The 24,875-nt window shown below is 52.6% G+C and overlaps 2 protein-coding genes across 4 annotated transcripts in view; both read left to right on the forward strand.

The window, feature by feature from the left end:
* Positions 1-8,194: 8,194 nt before the first annotated feature.
* On the forward strand, positions 8,195-13,465 carry SH2D5 (SH2 domain containing 5; the record flags this gene model as incomplete). 2 transcript variants are annotated; one of them, XM_080920976.1, is made up of 9 exons in its annotated part: positions 8,195-8,287; positions 8,613-8,693; positions 9,018-9,092; positions 9,867-10,013; positions 10,909-11,160; positions 11,310-11,484; positions 11,839-11,947; positions 12,426-12,585; positions 13,262-13,465. In XM_080920976.1, exons 4-9 carry the CDS (start codon positions 9,876-9,878, stop codon positions 13,463-13,465), a joined length of 1,038 nt encoding a protein of 345 aa, XP_080777102.1. In that variant the 5' UTR covers positions 8,195-8,287; positions 8,613-8,693; positions 9,018-9,092; positions 9,867-9,875. The 2 variants fall into 2 exon arrangements, with proteins under 2 accessions (XP_080777102.1, XP_080777101.1); XM_080920975.1 differs by having other exon boundaries at positions 8,205-8,309.
* Positions 13,466-17,004: 3,539 nt separating this feature from the next.
* Positions 17,005-24,875, forward strand: part of KIF17 (kinesin family member 17) — a gene marked incomplete at both ends in the record, with an annotated part of 31,972 nt that continues 24,101 nt past the window's right edge. For both annotated transcript variants that reach the window (XM_080920680.1, XM_080920679.1), the window contains 3 exons: positions 17,005-17,235; positions 23,548-23,694; positions 24,456-24,557. In XM_080920680.1, the coding sequence (XP_080776806.1) occupies positions 17,005-17,235; positions 23,548-23,694; positions 24,456-24,557 (480 nt within the window). The remainder of the gene's footprint in view (positions 17,236-23,547; positions 23,695-24,455; positions 24,558-24,875) is intronic.

The raw sequence follows: 24,875 nt of genomic DNA on the forward strand, positions 1-24,875 counted from the left end.
AGCTACCTGTGCCAACAATTCTCTGCTCTTAGGGAGTCAAAAGTTGCAGGTTTGTTTGTATTATATGATATTGCTTGTACAGAGGTTTGCTGAGTAGTTCAGCTGGTCCCTGCACCATACATCAGACACTGTAACATGCACTGGGAGCTCATGTAAGGTCTCTCTCCTCTCTGAATTTGCCTCACATGAAATTCAGGGAAGGACAGTTTGCTTTAACATCCTGGGAAAGGTAAAGATGGGATCATTAAACTCATAAGTCCCAGCTGTCAAACACATAACACTTTCATTACCCTGACATAGAGGAATTCTTGATTTTTGCACTCTGCAGAATATACTTAGTTTTTATTTCTGTGTTAAATGAGAAGAGCAAATGCAGGAGGTGGGTGGGTGTCTGGCCTAACGATCTGGTTTACAGTCTTTCATAGACTGACCCCACCTACTACAAAGTGGTTGAAAAGTGAGACTCTAAAGATGCTGGAAGCAAGGTGGTTGGCTTAACCTGTATTCTCAGAGACTTTTCCATAGTAACGTGATAAAGGCATTTAGCCTGGGTTGGATCTGGTCCATATGAGAATAACTCCAGGAGATCTAGTCCTGTGCACATTTCAGAGAGGACAGGCTTGGTGGCCCATGCCTGTCAACACAACAGTCAGAGCTGAGTAATTTGTGGAAAAACAAGATCTAAATAAACGCAACACTTGGATAAAAACTTGGCTTGTTCATTAACTGTTATATAAACTTTTTAAAGACTTGCTTATCTTATGCGAGTGCATTGTAGCTGTCTTCAGACGCACCAGAACAGGGCATCAGATCCCATTACAGATGGCTGTGAGCTGGGATGTGGTTGCTGGGAATTGAACTTAACCGCTGAGCCATCTCTCCAGCCCCTCCTCCCCTGGCTTTTTATAAGTTTTGTATTTGTCTCAAAATTGTCTCCATCTCTACCCCTGGAAAGGATTTTTCATGAAGACCAGAAACTGAAGTCATTTGGCAGGATGACCTGCGGGCAGGCATTTTGTTGTTGAGTTTTTCAGACCAGGGTCTAGATACATACCTCTGGGTGCTCTAGCACTCCCTATAAATCAGACTGGCTTGAGCATGCAGTGATTCTCCTGCCTCTGCCTCCCGAGTGCCAGGATCATAGGCAATGACCTCACACTGGACTTAGATGTAGCTTTTGACAGCTGCCAAAATTTACTGGAAAATACTATCTGCTTGGCTCTTGGGGTTTTAAATTCTTTTTTAAAAAATTATCAGTGGGAATGATATATAGTCTGGCCTCAGAGGCCAGAGGCATTGGATCCCACTGGAACTGGAGTCACAGAAGGCAGGTGTGGGCAGCCCTGGATGAGTATCCAGGACTGAACTCGGGTCCCTGGCAAGAGTTGTACCTGTTCTTAGCTGCCGAGCCATCTCTCCATTCCTGCCTCTGAGATTTCTTAGAAGACTGTACAGATACTCTCAGGTGCTTACCCTGGAATGCTTTCCTGTTTGGTGCTTGCTCTCCGGTCTTACTCCAGAATCACCATCACCCAGACCGCATGATGAGCTTTCTCAGGAGCCATGGCTTCAGGTGGGTCTCCCCGTGCTAGAAAGCTGGCAGCTTCTTACACTTTATAAATTGAAAACATGGAGCTCGTTTTAATGGTGCCTAGCAAGAGAAGTTCCAGCATTTAGACACATCTACCTAACAGTTATGAGCTGGAATGGTAGCAGTCCACCGTCTACCTGCTGGCCTCACTCCACTGCACCATTCTGAAACCTGGGATCTGGTGAGCTGCTTGTCAGTCTCTTTACCTGTCTGTACAAGCCAAACTTGCTGGTAACATAGGTAATGAAGAACTGGGGCGGTGGCTTGGCTGGCAGAAACGGGGCAGCTCTGTGAGTTTTCACAGCTGTCCCCCCTAACCCCCGTCAGCCTGGATCAAAAGCAGGGCCAAGAGCAGAACTGTGCAAGCTACAGAACAAGTGATTTGCTGTGCAAGCTACAGAACAAGTGATTTCCGGTTTTCAATGTACGCCTTACAGAGTGTGTTGGTACTGCAGAGTCTTCCTGTAGGAAATGTATCCATAGCTGCTAAGTTTCTGGGAAGAAGCCCCCCCACTCTTCAGACCTCTTCCCTTCTGCTGGGAATGCATGAGACCTGGTTGGACACGAGGCATCTCTCCGGCATCTCCCGGGGCCCTGCCTTTCCTAGGTACTTGGCATGCAGGAGGTGCATCACACAGCCCGGAGCCCGCTGGAGAGCAGCAGCTTCCTGCTGGTGTGCGGTACCTCCTACACACATTCGTCAGCTGCCTAAAGCAGAGCCGCATTCGGAGCTTTTGGATAAAAGGGGAGGTTGTGATAGCAAGCTCCCACCTGTGTGATTTAGTGACTGCCACTGACTCACAGGAAGTAACCATGACTTGCAAGGTGAGCAGGGGGGATGCCTTTGGCAATCGTGACTCCTACCCCAGCCCGCCCCAGCCTGTCTTTTTGATGTCATCTGTCACTGTGCTTAATATGGGAAACTCCAGGCTTCCTGCACAGGTGAGTCACACACACGTTCAGTGGATGCTGCTCCTGGTATCTGGAGAGTTTGCTGTTCGGCACGGAGGATTAGACATGTGACAGGCAGCTGAGGTGGTGACAGCTGCTTCATGCTACAGTTCTTAGTGGGGCTAGATCAACTTGTACGGAGATGGCTGGCACCCCTAAAGTTTCTCGCCTTCCATGCACACCTCGGAACTTGGTATACTGTTTAAATTTTATGTGTATGGGTGTTTTGCCTCTGTGTGCTTGTCTACCACGTGCATACCTGGTGCCCAAAGCAGCCAGAGAACAGCGTTAGATTCCCCCTAGAACAGGAATTACACTGCGTACCACCACCAGCTGGTTTCTGGGTATAGGAATTGTACTTGGAACCTCTCAGCCACTGAGCCTCTCGCCAGCCTATAAGGTGTTTCACTATTATTACATGTTGGTTATTGTTTCTGTGTGCACATATAAGGTTGTGGGCATTTGAAAGGCAGGGAACAACCTGTAGCAGTCGTTTGTCTTCTTCCACAATGTGGATCCTAAGGATTGAACTTAGGTCAACAGCCTCGGCAGCAGGTCCCTTAAACCACTGAGTTTCCTTGCCTGGTTTGTCTTTCATCTGTGGAGGGGATTGAACTGGGCCTTGTCCGTGTCTGTGAAATGGTCTACCATCAAAGTACATGCCAGCCATTTTTTCCTTTCTTTAAAACAAAATATCCTATTCATTTTGGGGGCTGTCTTAGGCACTAAGAGCACTTGTTGCTCATGCAGAGGACCCGAGTTGTGTTCTTAGCACCTGTGTGGTAGCAAGTGTGTACCCCGCCTTCTGTTCTCTGAGGGACCCAGGCATGCATTCAATGTACATAGACACATGCAGGTAAAACATTCGTAAATCTGGGTAGAGAAACGTCTCGAGTGGTTAAGAGGACCTGGGTTCCATTCCCAGGACCTGCATGTCAGCTCGTAACTGTCTGTCACTCCTTGTGGCTTCCAATGGTACCAGGTATCAATGCAGGTGATGCACAGATATAAAAGGCAAAACACACATACAGATAAAAATAAATGAAAGAAGAAAAAAAAAGGAATGAGCCACAGCTCACAATCAAAAATAAATCTAAATCTAAAATAAACTAAGATGAAGTAAGGAGCTTCACATACTTCTTTTTAAGAATTAGGAGGGAGCCCTCTCAGTTTTTATGTATTTTGAATTGTCTGTTTGGTAAACTGAGTTTGCCCCGTTGCTCCTTCACGGTCCATCCTGGAGACTGTTAGGGAGGTCTCTTAGCATTTGCACAGTGGATTAGGCAAAGGTCACCAACAAAGGAAATTCAAAATATCATCGGTATTTATTGAGCCTTCTCTTACCAGGTCAGTGCTGGGCCAAGCCCTGTGTCCCTGTCAGGTCTTCCGTCCTCACCTGGCTGAGTCAGGGGTGGCAGTGGCTATGGGTGAGGCCCTGGAGGACTAACACGATTAAAGGGTTTTATCCAAGGCCCACTTGAGAGAGAGAATTGTCTTGTTGTGAGCAACAGTCACACCTCTCTGTCGCCTCTGGGAAAGTATTAGGAGCTCTGGGGAGAGAAGAGATGGCCAGAGCGGTGCAGACCTGCCCATGGGAACTCCCGTGAGCCTGCAGATTCAGGTCCACCTTCTCCTCAGCTCTGTCATCTGTCGACGTGTCTCTCCCTGGGCCTGAGCCCTTGTGTCCTGGATTTCTGCGCTGTGCCACACAGGCAGTTTCTGATGCTTTCTCTCTACAGATTTCGGGTTTAATACACACCAAGCGCTTGACTGGCTCGGATTTGCGATGTATTTGACCCACCTACTGCACTCCTCACCTAATGGGATCAGAAGGGCCCGCCCTCTCGGCTCTGTGCGCGCGTTGGCTAAATTCTCTCACCATTTCCCCATCTAAGTGGATTTCCGCGAGGGCTCGAAGGACAGAGTCACCGCTCTGTGCTGGACCCCAGCTGAGCGGTCCAATCAATCTCCACCCGGTAAGGGGAGTCGTGCCACTAAGTCCTCTGCCATTTGCGTGTGAAGGGGTGGAACTGCGTGGTTGAGCGACTGTGCAGACCTAGTGGAGTGCGAGGTCTGCTCCAGTAGCAGACGAGCGGTGAGGCCCTGAGCTCGAGTCCGGACCGCTCCGAGGAGGAAGAGCTACAAGGAGGAGCCAGCCCGGGTCGCACCGTGGGCGGAGCAAGGGACCCTCGCAGCCTCTGATTGGACAGCACGGCCGAGCGGAGCGGCTCCGATTGGCTGGTGAGGCCGGTGCCGCCGCCAGGTGATGCCCAAGGGTCGGGTCCCAGGGCCACGTGGGGGGCGCGCGACGCGGGGGCGGGGGTGTGGGCGGGGGTGGGACGGGCCGGGAGCTGGGAAGGTGCGGATGCTGCGGGGATCCGAGCTGTGAGACCTGTCAGCAGGCGCATCAGCAACGGTGAGTGCGCCTGGGGACCCTCCGGGGGCTGGGCCAGGGCCGGGAGGGTCGCCTAGAGAGAGCCGCACCCCCACCTTCCCCCGCCGGCAGTTGCCATCACCTCAGTCCTCATCACCATCCCTTCCTTCCTAGCGCCGGGGCACCTGAGCCCCTCAAGAACCTAGCGCTGCGTGGGAATGGCGACGCTGGCGAGGTCGCTGTCAGCGCTCGCAGCACGCTCCGCACCTCCACGCAGTCGTTTCCTCGTCTTTCCTAACCAGCCCGTGTGCTCCGCGCATCTAGATAGATTTCAGGAGGAAAAGAGGCTGATGAACAGCCCTAGGAGGTGACTGCCTTCTCGGTCCCCTTCACAACTGGGGAACTGGAAGCTGGCAGGCCAAGGTCACATCGGCTAAACCTGCTGATTCCCAGTCCCGTCCTTTATTGCGCCGGTCCAGGGCCTGTGGGGGTGATATCAGAGGTGTGCTGCTGGGTTGGGAGAGGGAGTTCTGTCTTTCTAAACAGTTCCATCCCCAGCGCCTGAGTTTTTGCAGCTATGGGGTTACTCCTGGCTGCTTCTGCGGCACCTACTCCTGCACAGATACAGACCCAGTGTGTACCAAGGATGGATGCCAGCTTGGGGGCCCCATAGACTGTAAGCAGAAGGGTACTACCGTGCCTGGGCAGAGAGTCCTGGGTTTGCCAGCTCCTCCTCCTGTGGTATGTGTCTTTGGTCAAGCTGCTGGGGTCTGCAGGCTGGGTATCCTGAGTGGATAGATAGTTGAGCTTTATGGTGCACAGGGCTCTGTGATTGGACGTGAAATATAGTCAAATAGCCAGTCCCCTGCTCCTAAGGAGAACCCCCCCCCCCCGCCCCGTGCCTGGGGATGTCTCTGTGGGAACGTCCTGGCCGGTCAGAAAGACCCCAGTGGAAAACTTATTTGTTTCAAAAAGATTAGTTGGGTGTGCCGTCGTTTCCAGGGTTTCAGCGAGCCTCAGTGTTCTCCTTGGTCTAAGGCAGGATTAGACTGGAAGGGAGGGGGAAGGGCAGGAGAGAGACAAAGTTTCTTCTTAGGGGGAGGCTAAATATAAGGATGCTATTCATCTTCTCACCTCCCCACCCCCTTCTACTCCTGCCCCACACGGGACTAGGCAAGCTGGTGTCTGTGAGTGTGAGTTTGCTGACCCTTGGCTCTTTACCTGGTGATTGCCAGGCTGTGTGGCGCAGGCAGGGTGTGAAGGGCTCTTGTCAGCTTTCTTTGTCTCTTTTGTAGTTGCTTTTCTTCTCACCCTGTTCCATCGCCCCCATCCCCCTTCCTTGCGGTAGGTCTCGTTGCCAGCCGTGTGTCTTGTGGTCTCAGCTTCCTCGCTCTCTTCTGCCTCAATGGGGGGGATTAGAAAATGAAGAAGCACTCTGCTGCCTCCCTGGGAGCCCTGTCCCCCTGCTGGGAAGGGGCCGGCAGCACGTGGCAGGAGTGTGGTCTGCTTTATGTAAACATCAGGTGTGCCATCGGGACAGGCGACTGTGAAGTGAGCAGGGTTAGAAAGGAAGATTGGCAGGGCGCAGGTTGGCCGCAGCCTTGCGGAGGTCTGGGTGGGCTGGGGGGGGAGGGCGGGGCTACAGTCTTTGTTTCTCACTCTGGCTAACTGAAGCCTGGGCTTGAAGGCAGAGGTGTAGGACCCTTCTTGGGTTCTAAGAGCGTCAATTCCAAGGTATCCAAGTTCCTCCCTTCCCAAGCACCCCTGCCGCTGTGGCACTTCCAGGTCACACTCCTAACTCCTGCTCTCCCCTGCGGGAGTCCAAGCCTCCAGGCCACCTTTCTTCCCAGCCAGACTTTCCGCAGCTTCGGAGGGTTTCCAGTTGGTATAGAAAGGAAGTCTTGAAAGTGGCTAGACTCTGCCATTTTCCCAAGCTCTCTTCCAGTCACCAGGCTTGGGAGCTTCATCCCCTGTGCCATGTCAGGCCGGTGTCTCGCCAGGCACTTCACAAGGTTTTCAGGAAAGGAAGTGAATGCATAGAGAGGCGGGGTAGCCGGCCCCAAGCCACACAGAACTTGTGTCCAGGTCTCTCCGACCGGAGCCAGTAATTGCAAGAGGGCGGATGAGAATCGGGGAGAGGGGAGGTATCTTAAGGTGCCTAGGGATGCTGAATCTGCAGGGAGCCAAGCGTAGGCTTTCCCCGCACTCTTCCTCGCAGTGACTGATTCATTGATGCGTCTGCCTCATAGGACTTCTGTCCTCCAGCTGTGGATCTGACTAAGGGTCTCAGAGAAAACCAAAAGAGGGCCAGGCAGAAGTGCTGTTTGTCCGTCTCCTGGGCAGGTGTCCGTCTTCTCTGCAGCCCACTTAGCACCAGCACTTGTTGGGATGGGTTGTGGCTTTCATACTGTGCAAAGGGCTTTGGGGATTCAAGAAGGGAGTCAGACTGGGCAAATGAGCCAGCAGCCTTTCAGACGGGTTCCTGAGATCATCAAAGCGAGCAGTCCAGCTCTGGACCACCCCTGCACACTGTTCCTGCCCCAGGGCCTGTGTGCAGGCTCTCCACCATCCACAGGGTAAAGTCTCATTCTTGGGCTGATCTTGAGTAGTGTGCAGCCCACTGCTTCGGCAAGCTACCTCAGGCCCCAGCTCACCTTTTTGTCACCATCACACCTACCCTTCAGTGGACTCTTCCCAGATTCCTGTTTTCCCTGAGACATGTTATGTTTTTTTTTTGAGGGGGTGTCTCATGTTGGGGGGTCTTTTATTGTCTAGTCTGTCCCTGAACTCCTGGGCTCAAATGCCTTAGCTTCCTGAGAATCGTGAACATTGGTTCCTTCGAGCACTAAGAGCTAGTTCCAATTTTATACCAGCTCCCCCCACCACAGAGGGTCCAGTGTGCACTCTAAGCCAGATCTAGCTCAGTGACTCATTCCAGAAAAAAATCCCACTCTGACCCCTCCCCACACCTCCCAGTGCATCCCCTAGCCCCTCCTGTTGTCCCTCTCTTTTTCCCACCATCTCACCTGATTAAGCAAGTTTCCCACCCTGCTCCCTAAGAACGTGGTTGCCCAGAGGCAGGCAGAATTGCTCTTCCGTCTCTGTCACATGCCCAGGACATTGATGAGTGCCTAGCAGGTCCTCATGGATTTGTTGGCTGACTGACTGGTTGTGAGAGCAAGCAAATCTGAACTAACACTCCAGCCCCTGATAGGGTGCCTTCAGCCAACTGCCTGAAAACCAACCTCTTCCCTGCTCTTCCTAGCCCTCTCCCCGTGGAGCTTGAAGCTGGGCATGCTGGGGACCATGCAGAGGGCTGGGGCCAGAGCCCGAAGGGCATCCGACTGTGGGCCTGCACCCTACCGGCCCAGGTGCATTGCCAAGTTTGCCCAGGTGGGTGGGTGACTGTCCTATGTGTTCTGGAAGGTAGTTGTGGGGTGGCTGTTCCCTGGGGTTGGGGAGGACCTGGAGCCCAAGGACCTGACTCTGTCTCCTCTGGAGTGGATGTGTGTGTATATGAATGTGTAGGTAAGAAGATGAGACCCATGTGATCCGACCAGGGGCACCTGCTCAGGACATTATCGAAGAGCTCTGGCCTCAAGGACAGTGCTTGGGATATTGTGTGCCCATCCCATATAAGGCCCGTTGGAGTTATGGGCCTTACTCCCCTGCCTTGTTTCTCCCCATCACCACCAGTACGTGGGATCCTTTCCTGTGGATGATTTGGACACTCAGGAGAGCGTGTGCCTCGTGCAGCAGCAGCTGTGGGCCCTGCAGGTGAGGGGGCTGGGGGACATAAGGGTGGACATCATGAATATTGGTGGAGCTCTGAGGGCACATGATGCCTAGGGAGGGCAGGGACTAAATGTCCTCTGAGAGGTGACTTGGTGAGTTCCAGGCTTTAGGACTCTTCCTAGATGCCGGGGGACCCACGCCCCACAGGTCGTAGCCTGACTGTTGGGGGTTTGCTGCCCAGGCCTCTGTCCCTGGGCCAGGATGTCAGAACCGGCTTAGCAGCCTTGATAAAGGATGCTAGGACAGGACCACATAAAGCCAAGCCTGGGAAGTGACGTCTGCCTCTGCCAACTGTCTTCCCCTCAGGACTGTTCTCGACGCCGGGCTGTCATCCTGAAATTCAGCCTTCAGGGTCTCAAGATCTACAGTGGGGAGGGTGAGGTAGGTCGGGCAGTAAGGATCAGATGGGATATGGTCTGCTTATAGTTTGCCCCAACTCCCCCTAGGACAAGCTCAGACAATTGCTCACCTGGCCCTTCAGAAGCTCTAGAGGCCACCTCCTGTCTTAAATATCAGGGACATCCATCCCATGAGATTGTCTAAATGCCCAGCCCAGCAATGGCCAGTGGCTGTGGACAGCCATGGGCTAGAGATGGCAGGGAGCGCCTCCATGGGTACCTGTCCTTCTCTGGCTACCCATTGCACAAACAACATACGTGCCCATTGACTATCACTATGTAATCCATAGCTACAGACCTCTTACATAAGACCCAGTGCTGCTGGTAGTACCCTGGGGGTCCTACCTCACCTGCCTGAGGCATTGTTACTGTTTGGCATGACTGCAAGAGACACTCAGGACTATTATCACATGCAGAATGAATGGCAGAGCGATCGATCGAGGACTTGAAGCCCCAGCATCTCTACCCCAGAGACCAAGTGTATATAACCCTGGGCCTACTGCCACTGCCTCTGTGAGGTTCCAGCCAGAGACTGCTGGGTCACTGTTCTGTCCCCCAGTTCTATAACTCGGAGTGGCCGTCCTATTTGCAGCAGGTCCAGGGCTATGGGCACTAAGGGCTGGACTTGGCAGGCCTTGGGGAAAGAAGTGTCTCTTCACTCCAAAAAGTGGGTGGCCTATGCCAGATATTCGAGGTCCTCAGGCTACTGCCATGCAGGTGAGTGTCTGAGACCTGTTGTCCCCACAATGCCTCGCAGGTGCTCCTCATGGCCCATGCTCTGAAGCGTATCCTCTATACCACCTGGTACCCAGCCGCCTGCCAGTTTGCTTTTGTTGCCCGGAACCCGCGCAGCCCAGCCAGCAAGCTTTTCTGCCATCTCTTTGTGGGGAGCCAGCCTGGAGAGGTACCGGAGACCCGGGGCTGTACTGTCCTCAAGTTGCAGGGGTGAATCCATGCCTCACCACACTGGCTTAGGACTGTGTATAGCAGGAAAGCACCCTTGACATTACCTGGGGCCGGGAGCAAAACTAGCCAGGAGTTTTCTCTCTGGTAGCATGCCCATCCTCCCTCATTCCCTTCAAAACCCAGCCCACCTGTAACATGACCCACACTCCAGCATTTGGCTGTCCCTCAGGGCAGCATAGGCTTGAGTCCTTTAGCAGCAGAGGCCACATCCAGGTTTTGAGCTGTCCCTAGGTGGCCCTATGTGGATGGGGCAGGTATAGGAGACATCAAGGCTGATGTCATCACGGTGAATGGCAGATCGGTGGCAGCCAGTCATTTAATCAGTGCCAGCATTTGCCCTCCCATCTCTGGATGTGGGTCCTGGGTAACAGGTGGCTGAATATGCCGGGTTCCAATATGCCGGGTTTGGATTGTACGAGTGGTGTGGCGGGGGTTCTGAGATCAGGCCCCAGACAAGTACCAGGAGATCTCTGTGCCCTTAAGTCCTCAGAAGGTCATGGGGAGGTGAGGATGAGCTGTTCCATGTTCTGCCCTGGGTCACCCAACAGCTCTTAAGTTACAGAGCCAGGGAAAAGGCGCTTAGCTGCTCTGCCTGGTGGTGTTGTGGGCCGAGCTCTCGGAGGATGCTCGGGAGTGCGCTGGGCCCAGGGTTGTACTCTCTGCTCCCAGCACGAACGAACGAAGCTGGTAGCAGAAGCTGCATGTAGTGAGTAGGAGTTTCCCCAGGAAGTTTCTTTGTGAAGGACACCCGAAGTTAAGAGAGCTGGTGAGAGCTGGTGCCTGAGGCGCTTCCCAGGAGACTGCTGCCGCTGAGCCTACCCTTCCTGTCCTAGGTTCAAATCCTGTACCTGCTGCTCTGCCGTTCCTTCCAGCTTGCTTACCTCTTGCAGCACCCTGAGGAGAGGGCACAGCCTGAGCCCTGCCCAGCGCCTGTAGGGGACATGTCCCCGAAGCCACCCTGCAGCCCTGGGGTCTCCCCGGCTCTAGTTCGGGAGCCCTTCAGCCGGGATCAGCTGTCACAGAATGTCAACGCCCTGGTCTCCTTCCAGAGACTTCCTGCAGAAGGGCTACTGGGCAGTAATGGGGTATGCAGCGCCCCAGTCAGGAAGGGGTTGGGGGAGAGAATCAAGGGCTTGCGGGTTATGCTGCAGGGGTGGGCTTCTTGCGGGGTTCATCTGGCCTCAAACAGATGGGTCTGAATCTGCCTGCCTACGGGCCCCTCTTGGTGCCCTAGAGGGAGCTGCCAGAGCCAGAGGGCCGTGGGGGCACCCGTCACACTCGCCTGGGGAACCCCTACTGCTCACCCACACTGGTGCGCAAGAAGGCCATCCGCAGCAAGGTGATCCGCTCTGGGGCCTACCGAGGCTGCACCTATGAGACACAGCTGCAGCTGTCAGCCCGGGAAGCCTGTGAGTTGAACAAGGAGGCTGGCTGGCTAGTAGACTTGGCAGTAGGGTGGGGGTTCATGCATGTTTTTTTGAGGCTGTAGCCTCACCCCCTTGTACCCCCTTTCCTCCCATGGCTGCCTGTGCATGTGAGGGCATATCAGGCTTGAGGTCTTATGCAGGCTACTTATGCAATTCTGCATAGAGTGTGGGATTTGGCTGAGGGATCAGATGTGGACTGTCAGGTTGGAGAAGAGGTTTGGTGGCGGGGGGGGGGCGTGGGGACAAACCATAGGATAGGGGGGGTGGGTGGGAGAAGGGCAGGTCTAGCATTAGGAGGTTCCACCATGTTTCCTCTGACCTTTGTGGTCTCTATAGTTCCTGCTGCATGGGAGGCCTGGCCCCGTGGCCCTGGTGGCCCCTCATGCCTGGTGGAGAATGAGGGAAGCTTGACAGAGAACATCTGGGCCTTTGCTGGCCTTTCCAGGTAAGGGAGTGCTGTCCCTTGGGCTGGGTATAAAAATATGAGGTAGATTCCTTGTCACATGTATACAGGGTACATAGGCAGAGTGTGTGGACTTTAACTGGTGAGTGTGGGGTGCTCCCAGCCTAGGTGGTCTCAGGCCATGACTTCCTGTGCCCAAACCTCTGTTTCCCAGAATAGAAAATGGGGCTATGGAGAGGAGCTGGTTAAGGAGACACAGGTGAAACCCTCTGGGTGCCTTCCCCTGATTTGTTCCTCCAACCTCTCCTGACCAGAGCCTTGAAGTCAGCTAGGCATGTCCCCAGAGGCCTCGAGTTCCTTTGACTAATGTTCACTGAATGGCTGCTCAGGTTCGGAACTTCAGAGGTCACATGGTTAGTCTTCTACCACTACCACCAAGTTCTTGGGGCTAGTATGTCCCTTGGCAGGACAACAGTCTAGGATCAGATTGGTGGCCTTAACCTTGACTCCCTCCCCTTAGGTCCTGTGCTCTTGCTCTGCTTCGGAGAGACGTGCATGGAGCCTTTCTGCTGTGGCCAGAGCCAGGTACCAGTGACCAGTGGAGCCTGTCTGTACGGACCCAGTGTGGCGTGGTGCCTCACCAGGTCTTCAGGAACCACCTAGGCCGGTACTGCCTAGAGGTGAGACTGTGGGGTTATCCTCTGGGCCTTCCAGCCCTGCCCCGCTGCTGCCTCCATCTATGGCAATTCCTAGTCTGCCCTTTAACTATCTTTGAGCTCCTGAGCCCAACTCCCTTTCATCCTGTTCCCTCACTGGGATCTCTCTGGCCCCGCCCCTTATTCTAGTCCAGTCTGGTGTACTCTACCCTGCAAGCTCTGTTTCTGTTCTTTGGGGCTTTTGTTGTTTTGTGAACCAGGGTCCCTCTATGTAGCCCTGACCTGGAACTCACTATGTAGACCAGGCTGGCCTGAAACTCAGAAATCCATCTTGCCTCTGCCTTCCAGTGCTGAGAGGAAAGCCGTGCAGTTTGCGGGTTGGGTGCTGACCACGGGGTTTAGGGTTTAGGGTGAATCGCTGAGGTGAGCAGCCACTGAGGTTCTTCCTCTAGAGGTGTCTTTTAGAGGTTATCTCTAGGAGAGCTGACACAAACCCACACAGCCTCACTGCTTTCCAGGGCTGCCCCTGAGCGAGGATGTGGTGACTGGTCCCACAGTTACTGCACACCCCCCTTTCTGAATTTATCTCCCTGCTTTCCTAATGGCAGGCACAGGATGGGAGACCAGGGTAAGGATGGGGTGCTAGTACACAGCATGCACTGTGGGGCAGGGGACCAAAGTTAAGGACCTTCCTCCCCAGCACCTGCCAGCAGAGTTCCCCAGCCTGGAGGCCCTGGTGGAGAACCACGCCGGGACGGAACGCAGCCTCTTCTGCCCACTCAGCATGGGCCGTCTCAACCCTATCTACGAAGCACAGGACTGTGGTCCTGAAGGCAGGTTCCCACGGACTCTGCGACCCCTCAGCCACGCCAAGTCCGAGGCAGAATTGCAAGGCCTGGGCTAGGACATAGCAAGCCCTCAGTCCCCTGTGGGCCCAGCCTTGTCTCGGCCCCCTGGGAGGCAGCGGTCATTCTGCCCTTCTTGTACCCCACCCACTGGTCACCAGCTCCAAACAGGTCCATCTGCCCCTTGATTGGTTTTCCATCACTTCACTGCCATGGGAGAGGAGCCCTGAGTGGGAGCTGGAGATAGCAGGACCTCTCCCAGGTCCTGGGACCAGCAGAGATACCAGGATGAACAGGTAGAGCCAGAGGGCTGGTAACTCTAGGTGACTTTGGGAGTGGCCATTGCCAGGTTCCTACTGTCCTTGTGCAGAGGTTTTTCCCAACAGTTCGTGGATGTGGGTGCAGCCCTTGCTGGAGGAGGCTAAGTCTCTGCTGGGTGGAGAACCCCAGAACGCTCCCCATAGGGAAGCAGATGCTTAGGGAGTTGCTGGCTTGCACCTTCAGCTGAAATGACCTTCAGCTCATTTCTCGGAGTCACTTTGAATGGAGGTAGCAGTGAGCAAACCGCAGTCAGTTTGGCGGCTGCTCTAGGAAGCCACTTCAGGCTGGTGTTTCCTCTAACACAGAGCTGACCATTGGGCATGGCTGGCTCTGGTCACCTCAGCCCTGTTTGCAGTGGAGAACTAGGATTAATGCAAACTCCATGGAGGGGAAGTGACCTTAACAAGGGGACATATCCTAGAGGAAGGCAGTGGTCCAGCCAGGGAAATGACAAATTCAAGTGTCCCTTAAATCAACTCTGCAGAATATATGAATCTAACCAAAAAAACAGACTTCTTAAGTGGTGGTGGCAGCGACGGCAGCGCCTTTGATCCCAGGGTTTAGAAGGCAGAGGCAGGTGGATCTCTATGAGTTTGAGGCCAGCCTCGTCTAAAGAACAAGTTCCCAGGACTTCCAGGGCTACTCTTGAGAAACCTGTCTCAAAAAGTAAAATAAAATAAACAACAGGACAGATTATCTTTGGAAGCAGAGGTGTAGGCAGGGAGGAAGAATGTCCTTTTTTAGTGCCTTGGATATCACAAGTCTCAGTGATATCCAGTGGAAGCCACAGGTTTTGGGTTTTGGATCCCTTGAAGGAGGTAGCCTCTATTGAACAGAGGGGACAAACCGGGGAGAAAGATGACAACCCAGGCCTGGTGCTTCCAGCACCCCCCAATCCCAGACACACACACACACACACACACACACACACACACACTTACACTTACAAGGATAAGCCCTTGTAGCTCACTCAGCCATTGCCATTTCTTTCAAGTGAGGTATCTTGTGAGGGACGGAGAGAAAGGTGCCTGTGGAACTCTTTCACAGGAAACCACACCGCCTCTAGCCTGAATATAAGGTAATCCTTCCATGCCGTGTCCACTGAGCCTGGTTCCCATGAGCAGAAAGATTGGCATATCCTATACCCAACCCCCCAGTACACCCAAGGAAACATGGTAACTACTTGGCCCAGACTCTAGGCCAGGGCTCATCTCCAGTCTCCAGGAGGGTATGTTCCTAATGTGAATTGTCAATGTGTACAATACTCCACACATCAAGGGACCAGCCTCCCCCACGCCCTTTGACATTTCTTCCAAAGCATTTATTGATCACTTGGCACCAATGGCGCAGTCTGGAGCCCACGGTGTCTTACTTACAGGCCATGGCTCTGTCTCTGTGCAGACCACCAGGGCTCTCCTGTGTGCACTTTGAGACAAATAAAACCACATTCCTCACAGTCTACTGCAGAGGTTCCTTGAGTAGCTGATCTTCATCAGTGTTTTCCTGTTTTGCTTCTGTTTGTCAAAGATATCACAGCTGGTATGGAACAGTGACCCTGCCTAAGGTCCTGGCCACCAGGGCCCAGAAAGGTCTGAAGGGATTGGGAGGTAAGGCTTCATGGAGAGGTCTTCTGAGGTAGACGGGCACCGCAGTAAGCTGGCTCAGTGCATTTTGTCAAACCTGCTGACCTGAGCCGGATCCCTTGGTTCCACAGGGTGGAAGGAGAGTCCCAAGTCCTACAGGTCGTCCTCTGACCGCCACATTGGGTGTACACTTGTGCATCCATGCAAATGCACACTCATGGGATTTTTAAAAATCCAGACTGTGATCTGATAACTCAGGCTTGTTTACTGTCTCAGCAAAGCACAGCCCAGGTCTGCCTAAGCCTAACTTCAGCTCCAGTTAGAGCCAAGACACGTCTCCTGACTCCCTACAGCGGACAGAGGATCCCTTTTAAAGAGGATCCACAGAAATGGTTCATTTGTAGTCATTCTATGGTGTGTGTGTGTGTGTGTGTGTGTGTGTGTGTGTGCACAAGAGAGAGAGTGAGAGAGAGAGAGAGAAAGAGAGAGAGAGAGAGAGAGAGGGAGATGGAATGAATGTGAATATGTGAATGTTAGTTTCCCCTACTAGACTACAAGAGGCTGTCTTCCCAGAGTCTGTCAAATGACGGATGGTGTTTCTGTGCCTAGGAACTCATGGGAGACCTGCAATTGGGTGGTTGGTGGCTCAGACTAGATCAGGCATTTGGGCTGTGTGGTCGTTTCAACAAAAGGACTAACTCCTAAAGTTTGTTTTTTTTTTCTAGAAAAGATTTATTTATTTATTTTATTTATATGAGTACACTGTAGCTGGTGCGTCTGACACAGCAGAAGGGGACATTGGATCCCTTTACGGATGGTTGTGAGCCACCATGTGGTTGCTGGGATTTGAACTCAGGACCAATGGAAGAGCAGTCAGTGCTCTTAATCCCTGAGCCATGTATCCAGCCCGTTTTTTTTTTTTTTTTTTTTTTTGTCTTTTTTGCTTTTTCAAATATATATGTATATATTTATGTGTGTGGACCCGCTTACAAGAGTCCTTCCACAGTGTGGGTCCCAGGGGTAACCTGGGACCACGTAGGCATGACAGCAAACACCTTTCACTATCTGAGCCATCTTGCTGGTCCAGTTTTCCTGTCTTAAAATAGGGCTGTGGATAGGGGGCTGTGGATAGGGGGCAGTGAAGTCCTTGTCACCCTCTCAGTCTCTAACTCCTGAGGGAAGTGGAGTCAGACATGGGCTCCAAGTCTTACCCTGGCTACCTCTGCCGAGTTGCTGAACCTCACTGGGCTGAAGTTGCGAGGCGTGAGAGACAGCAGAGGATAGAATAGGGTAGTTCTACCTCAGGGGTGCATCCTCTGCCTCAAGGCTCTTCCTTGCACTCCCCGTTCCGTCCTGTGACGTCACGGACGTTGCCCAGCAACGGCGAACGCCGAGACGGCGTGCACGAGCGCGAGCGTGACCCGGCCAGCTCCGGGGCTCGGGTCGTGCGGCGGCGCCTGCAACGCGGATCCCCCGTTCCCCGCCCGGGCCCGGCCTCAGGGACGGGCGAGCCCAGGCGCGGGAGGCGGCGGCCCGGGCTCCAGCCCGGACACTCGTCCGCCGAGCCCCTGCCGCACTCCGCGCGCCCCGCTGGGAGTCCCGGCCCCCTGCTGCGGCCCCGCCCCCGCCGCCAGGCCCCGCCCCGCGCGGGCTCTGGCCCCACCCCCTGGACCGGGCCACGCCCCCGGGTAGCCATGGCCTCAGAGTCAGTGAAGGTGGTCGTGCGCTGCCGGCCCATGAACAAGCGCGAGCGCGAGCTGAGCTGCCAGTCGGTGGTGACGGTGGACTGTGCGCGCGGCCAATGCTTCATTCAGAACCCGGGAGCGGCGGACGAACCCCCAAAGCAGTTCACCTTCGATGGCGCCTACTACATAGAACACTTCACAGAGCAGATCTACAATGAGATCGCCTACCCTCTGGTGGAGGTGAGGGCGCCCGAGACTGAAGGGCCAGGCTAGGGGCTCCCGGAAAGTAGAAACAGGATAGGTGGGTTAACCCAGCCCCTACCCCAAAAGCCAAGGGAGAAGGCTCCGGGCACAGGCATGGATAGCGGCAAGTTAGTCTGAAATCTTGTCCTGACAGTAGACACCAGGGACCTGCTTCCAGTGTGGTGGCCACTTCCCCGCTGAGCCCAGCACCACAGCTGGTTCACACGCCTGTCCTTTGCAACTTTTGCCGCAGAACTTCAGACCCAGGACCACTCAGAGCCCCTGCTTGTCCTGACCCGCATGCCTTGCAGCCCTTTGACCAGACTCCAGACCCCAGGGGTCCTGGTCCTCTGTTCTCATTCCAGGCCTGTAAGAGCCTGAAAGCTCCAGCCATTTCCCCCAGCCTCCTTCCCTCCTAAGCGTCCCAGGAATCTTCTCTGTCAGACGGTTCACACTTGCATCCATTTCGGCCCCACAAGCAAAATCCTCCTGTTGGAATTCTTCTTTTGTGAGTGGTGGAGAAAACACTTGTCTTTCTTTTAAAAAGGAACAGTATGGTGCTTCCATGTGCTCCAATATCTGGGGTTCGGAGAATTCCTAATGCAAAGAAATCCATTTGGCTTCTTTGACCTAGCATTCCCAAAACATTTAGCTTGGGTGCTTTCTATTTTGAGTGGCAGGCTCTTTCAGCTCTTCCGTGTCTCCAGCCTGTTTAGATGTGTTCCAAAGCCTCCATCCAGTCTGTGTGGTGCTGAGCCAGGAATTGAGATACATCATTAGAATTTAGGGTCAAGCATGCATCTCTGCTCTGCTGAACTCTGACCCCACTCCAAAGGTTTTCTGACAATGTACTTGACAAGAGGTGGTCCCCTCTGAATACTCAGAAGACAAGGGACAGCTCCCCACCCCAAGGGGACAGTCCCAGGCTCTGGCGGTAGGTCAGCTATCCACCTGTTGGCCAGGTTTTCTAGGCTAGAAGGGATGGAAGATGTCATCTGATTCAGTCTTTCTCGTTTGAATCTCGATCTAGTAAAGGGCTGGCCCTTGCTTGCATGTCTTAGGGGGTTGCAGCTCATACTCTGGAAGCAGCCTGTTTGACTTTTGATTTTTGGTTTCCAGAGTGTTCCACCTACTCAGAGCCCTCCCCTGCCCCCTGGGAGCTTTCAGTCCCACCTCTGTCCCAGGGACCCTGCAGAGCACTTGCCACCCTCTATCTGGAGATGTCACCTTGACAGTTTGAACTTGTGCTTCTCCTCAGCCTTGCTTCTGTTTAGGGCTGTCAGCCTTGCTCTGGGAGAGGCCATAATCTCTTGTGGATTATGCAGTGTCCAGGCAAGTCCTACACCGAGAGGAGACACTAAGGACACAGTGCCAGACCTCTTGGATCTCTCTTGAAGCTTCCTCTTTCTCTTCCGAGTCCCACTGTGCAGACCTCTCTCTGGACAGTCTCCAGATTTGACAGCCGTTCATTCATTGATCCACTTACCCCAGTGTGAAACAGAACATTAGCATCTCCACTCCGAGCCCCAGATTGATCCTGAGAGGGTGTATGAAGGAGATGTGACTTACCCTCGTCAAGCTCCAAGTCGGAGAAATCGGTGGCAAGTGGGGGAGGGCAGCAAACCTTGGAAAGGGATGGAAGGGAGACAGAGAGAGAAGCAAGGATGAGATGAACACAGTAGGAGAAGGCCGGGCAGGATGGTGGAAGGCTGTTGGGGAGAGACGGGCATGCAGCACTTGATCTTCACTAGAAGGACTTGTCAAAGAGATGACTGAGGCCTGAGGAAGCCATGAGAGGACTTCATGGAAAGCGCATACAGATCACAGCTCTGGCTGCTTGAGCTGGGAGCAGATACACCATTGTGACCAATGGCTGGATACACCTGCTCGCTCTGGCCCTTCGCAGGGTTTTCTGGCTGGTAGCTTGGACCTTCTGTCCAGGATCCTCCCTTCAGATCCTTTCCCACGATGTCACTGCACTTCAGATACCACACTCTGCCTGTCCCCTTTCTTCCTCAGTCCCTTCTCTGCAGGCCCTGTTCCTCATTTCTTTCTTCACTGTTTTCCATGACTGAGCTTTGTAGCTGTCCTTGGGCTTCCTTCTCTCCACACCCACCCTTGACTCCCATCCTCTCCTGCCTTGTCTGCCCCCTCCCCTCAACAAGCAGCCCTTGCTCAGCATGTGTGATGCTTTAGGTTTGATCTCAGCACACACACACACACACACACACACACACACGCACACATGCACACACACACATGTGCACGGGCACACATGCAGGGGCAGGGATCAACCGTCTATTTCATGAGTTTCATAATTCAATAAGACAGGAAGGGATGGCAGTAAACAGTGTCCAGTCAGTGGACACTGGGGACCTGTTCCACATATATGTGCTCCCTGGGACACCACCCCACCCCCTGTCCCAGAGTATCAGTTACTGTATCAGACTTTTGAAATCTTTGTTTCACCTTAGAAATACACCTAAAGTTGTTTTCTACTTAATTCCAGGGCAGTGCCATCCTATAGAACATTCTGGAACAGTGGGAATGCTCTGTGTTTGCACTGGCCAGTTAGGTGGCAATTGGCATGGGAGGGAGGCTGGTACTGCTGAGAAACTAAATGTATTAGTAACTTTTGCGTCACACTGTGACTCAGAAATGCTTATTAGAAGTGGGGAGAAGAAGGTTTGCTGTGGCTCACTGTTTGAAGGCTCTCAGTCCATCAGGGTAAGGCATGCTGGTAACGGCACCTCGAGGACCTTCTCACCCTCCTCCATGGCAGATTAGCCAGGTGAGCTGGAACTAGGGAATGGGCTATAAGCTTCGAAGGCCTGTCCCTAGTTAACCACCTCCTGCCAGCTCAGCTCCTGAAGATTCTGCAGCAACCCACCCGGTGTCACCAACCAGGAAGCAAACAATCAAAGCAAGACCTTCAGGGGACACTTCAGATTCAGACCAGCATATTTTTTTGTTTGTAGTTTCCTGAGTGCTGAGATTAAAGGTGTGTACCACCACAACCCAGCTATAAATTTTTAAAAGATATATATATATACATATATATATGCATATATATATATATATATATATATATATATATATATATATATATATATATATATATATATATATATAATAGTTGTCTTCAGACACACCAGAAGAGGGCATCAGATCCTATTACAGATGGTTGTGAGCCACCATGTGGTTGCTGAGAATTGATTTCAGAACCTCTGGAAGAGCAGTCAGTGCTCTTAACTGCTGAAACATCTCTCCAGCACCACACTATAATAACTTTTAATTAAGTTAAATTGAAGTACATTTAAATAAACTGCTTTATTATTGTAGACTTGAGCCATAGTCATAATTTTAGCTCTCCCAATGATGGCCTTTTAAAAACTAAAAGGAACGAAATAAAACTAATTATAATGCAGCGTATTGATATCTCATAAAACAATTACACATATTATATCGTAACAATTATTAGTATCTTATGTTCTTTAATTATATTAAGACTTTGAAGTTTGTAGCCTGGCAGTGGTGGCAAATGCCTTCGGTTCCTGCACTCGGGAGTCAGAGGCAGGAGGAGCTCAGAGATCGAGGTCAGCCTTGTCTACAGAAGGAGTTCTAGGATAGCCAGGGGTTTCATGGAGAAACCCTATCTTGAAAACAAGAACACAAAACACATACAAAAAAATTGAAGCCAATCTGAAACCAGAGAGACTAAAGAGGCGCTGAGCGGGAATGTGGTTGCTGTTGGTACCGGACTTGCCTTGCACACAGCTCTGAGTTCAACTCTTGGTACTCAATGCTTCGTGGAGGCCTCTGCTTTGTAATTCCAGCGCTTGGGGAGGTGGGAACAGGGTTCAAGGTCATCCTCAGCCACTACTGAGTTTGAGGTCATTATGGCCGCATGAGCTATTCGTCCACCCCAACAAGACAATCATCTCCGTGGTGGAGCACTTTTGTATCATGTATGAGACCCTGTAAGAAATAAGCTCAGTCTTCCCAGTTACACCCAGTATGGCTCACGGCTACCCAGGAGGATGGAGCATCTGCTGTGTGGCTTTGAGAGTTCCTGTAGAGTCCTTGCCCTGGGCTAGGGCTACAGTGACAGTCCTTATATGGTGACAACCCTTATACAGTGACAGTCCTTATATGGTGACAGTCTGGAAAGTCCTCAACTTTTCCAGAGGCATCCTGTGGCTCCTGCTTTAGCTGCGTGTGGGTTTGAGAAGCCCAGCATAGGGTCCCGGATGGGTCGCTTGTCCCCATTTAAAAGCCGAACACCCCCCCCATCCCCTCCCAGGAGCTGCAAGAGCCTAGATTGAGTGGAGAGCGCTTGTCCTCTGCAAGGGGCTGGGAGCTTTGAGTGGGTACCAACCTTGGGAATCATTGCCCAGCTCTCAGAAATTCCTGCTGAACTCTGGATCACAGGGATTTTTTTTTTTCCCCCAGCGAAATTCAATGTAGGCATCATGCAGGCACTGGGGTCTGGGAACAGATTTCTGGGCCTGTATTCTGACATACGATGCAGTAAAATCGGTCTTGCTGTGACAAAGCACCCGACCGACTTAAGCAACTTAAGGAAGAAAGGGTTTGCCTGGCTCAAGGTTTGAGGGTGACAGTCAGTGGCGGTGGGGAAGGCATGGTGGCAGGAGTGTGAGGCAGTTGTGACATTCCAGTCAGGAAGTGAGAAGGGGGGAGGGAGAGAGGCATGAACACTGCCGTTGGCGCTTTTTCCACTTAGTCAGCCTAGGACTCTAGCACCTGGAATGGTGCTGCCTATGTTTAGGGTGGGTCTTCCCACCTCAGTTAACCTAGCCTTTATCTTCCCACCTCAGTTAACCTAACCTAGAGACCCACTCACAGACATGTGGCTTGTTTCCATGGTAACTCTTCAAATCCCGTCATGTGGACAATATTAGCCATCACCGATGTCCCATAGAGCCTGTCTGTAACCCTGAGTGCTCTAAGGATAGAGCCTGCAGCTACCGTGTTTCCTGCTCTTTCCCTCTAACCAGAGCCTGGCTCCTGATGGGGAAAAGGCAGCCAGCACCTGCAGGGTGAATGAACGGACCCATGAGTGAAGAATGAGTGGCCTTCCAAGTGGTACCTGGTTTGCCTGTCTGTCTGTCTGTCTGTCTTCTCAGCTTCCTCATCCAGAGCCTATTCCCAGATCCACTGCCACCATCAGTCACTCTTCTGTGTCTCCTTGGCCTGGATCGGCCTCCTCTTCCTGTCTCTGGAGCAGGTCCCCTCACCAGCAGGTTCACTTCTACCATGCCTCTCCTCTACAGAAGGCTGTACCTGCTTCTTTGCACACCTCTGGCTTACTTCCTTCGTTGACTCCCCTCCCACCCCACCCCCGACCCCTGCCACTGTTGACTGAACTTCTGCCCTGTGTACACCTCCCTGGCCTGGGGGAGAAAGCACTGTGGCTGCCTGCCCCAAGGTATTTCCGGCAGACATCAGTGGGCACCTGTCCACGCCTGCCCCTGCCATGGCTAATTCATACGATGATTCACCTTTAGGAGGGGCTGTGTTTTTATCCTTTATGACAGATTAGACTAAGACTCTACTATTGCTGTGACCAGAACACCATGACTACAAAACAAGTTGGGGAGGAAAGGGTTTATTTCATTTATACTTCCAGATTATACTCATAGGAGGAAGTCGGAATGAACAGGAACTTAAGCAGGGCAGCAGCCTGAAGGCAGGAGCTGGTGTAGAGGCCGTGGAGGGATACTGCTTACTTGCTTACTCCTGGCTAGCTCAGCCTGCTTTCTTTTAGAACCTAGGACCACCAGCCCAGGGATGGCACCACACACAATTGGCTGGACCTTCCTCTATTTATCACTAACTGAGAAAATGCCCCACAGCTGAATCTCACAGAGACCTTTCCCCCACTGAGGCTCCTTTCCCCCTGATGACTCTAGCTTGTGTCAAGTTGACACACACAAAACTAGCCAGTACACTGTGTGCCAAAGACTAGGTGTGTGCATGTGGTAAAGAATGGAGTCAGGCTGAGGGTGTAACTTGGTGGTGAAGCCCTTGTCTGGCATATACAAGACCTTGGGTTCTGTCTTCCGCACTACACAGAGAAACAAAACAAACATGGAGTTGCGATTTGAACCAAGTTGACTTCCTGACATAGGCTCTTAGGTCCCTTCACCTTGGCACAATGTTTAACTCCATCAGACTGTTGTTTGAGGGCAGAGTGGTGCCTTGTTTAGTGGAGACCCAGGCAGGGTTGCCATGGTGCACATCTGGATCTGTCGGCTGAACACTGTGCCTTGGTTTCCTCTCTTACAGGGTGTCACTGAGGGCTACAATGGTACCATTTTTGCCTATGGCCAGACAGGCAGTGGGAAGTCCTTCACCATGCAGGGACTGCCGGATCCCCCCTGCCAGAGAGGTATCATTCCCAGAGCCTTCGAACACGTATTTGAGAGTGTTCAGGTAAGGGTCTCACATGGGAAGGAAAAAAGCTAGTGTCGCTGATGGTCACCAGGGCACCTAGAGTCATAGGCATAGATAGTGGGTTGCGGTGAGAACCTGGTCTCAACTCTACATGGGTCAGCAAAGGCAGGTACTGGTTTTTAAAACTGGGTGAAAAAATGTAAAACCAAGAAGAGTATCTGTTCATGTTATCTGACTCCGTGGTTTTCTCTTGCTGTCTTTGAATGTTAAAATTCATTTAACATTTCATGTGACTGAGACTCTACTGTTGACCCTGAACATGGTAGCCGAAAGTAGTTAGAACTGTCATGGCTCCCTTATTTATTGAGCAGTTATTAAAGACCAAGCCTTGAGGGAAGCCCTTTCTCTACTTATCTCTTGGACCTGAGACTGAACACCTCCCAAATGTGATGGTCCCAAAACCAGTACACTGTGTGACCTGGGGCCCCAATGTCCATCAGTCCAAAGCCTTGGTCCACATAGCACTTGTTGGACCTCCTGGCTTCTCCCTAGAGTAGCAGGGAGGCTTCCATCCCTTCCCATGAGAGTTGTAGCACATTGGACAGACAGCTATAACACAGCTTGGAGGCTTGAGGTTCCTGGAGCCGGAGAGGAAGGTTTGCCAGCAGGGCAGACAGGGCAGGGTTGGGTCCATGTGGTCCTGACATTCCTCTCTTCCCATAATGCCCCAGCTGTAGAGGCCCGGGCAGCAGGTGGGTTTAGCATTAGACATCTTTTCAAGCTCTGTCTGCTTCCTTCAGTGTGCAGAAAACACCAAGTTCCTAGTGCGGGCTTCCTATCTGGAGATCTACAATGAAGATGTCCGTGACCTGCTGGGCACTGACACCAAGCAGAGGCTAGAGGTGGGTGCAGATCCCATGTGGGTTGAGCATGAAGGTGGGGGGGGAGCTAGGATCAGACTGTTCTGGGACTCAAGATCCTGCTGACTCAGTTTCCCTAGTGCTCGGATCATGGACAAACATCACTGTCCGTTCAGAGTGGGGCTTTTGAACATACTGTCTGGGGCTGTGACTGTGTCTGCTGCTACCCACGGCTGGATCTCTCCTTGGGCAAGGCCACCTCTGTTGAAACAAGGTGGAGTTTTGCAATAGATTTTTATTTTAGAAAACACTTTTCACTGATAAAAATTATTATGTTAGCTGGGTAGTCGTGGTGTCCAA

Source organism: Micromys minutus (assembly GCF_963924665.1).
Source record: "Micromys minutus genome assembly, chromosome: 9".
Classification (NCBI taxonomy): Eukaryota; Metazoa; Chordata; class Mammalia; order Rodentia; family Muridae; genus Micromys; species Micromys minutus.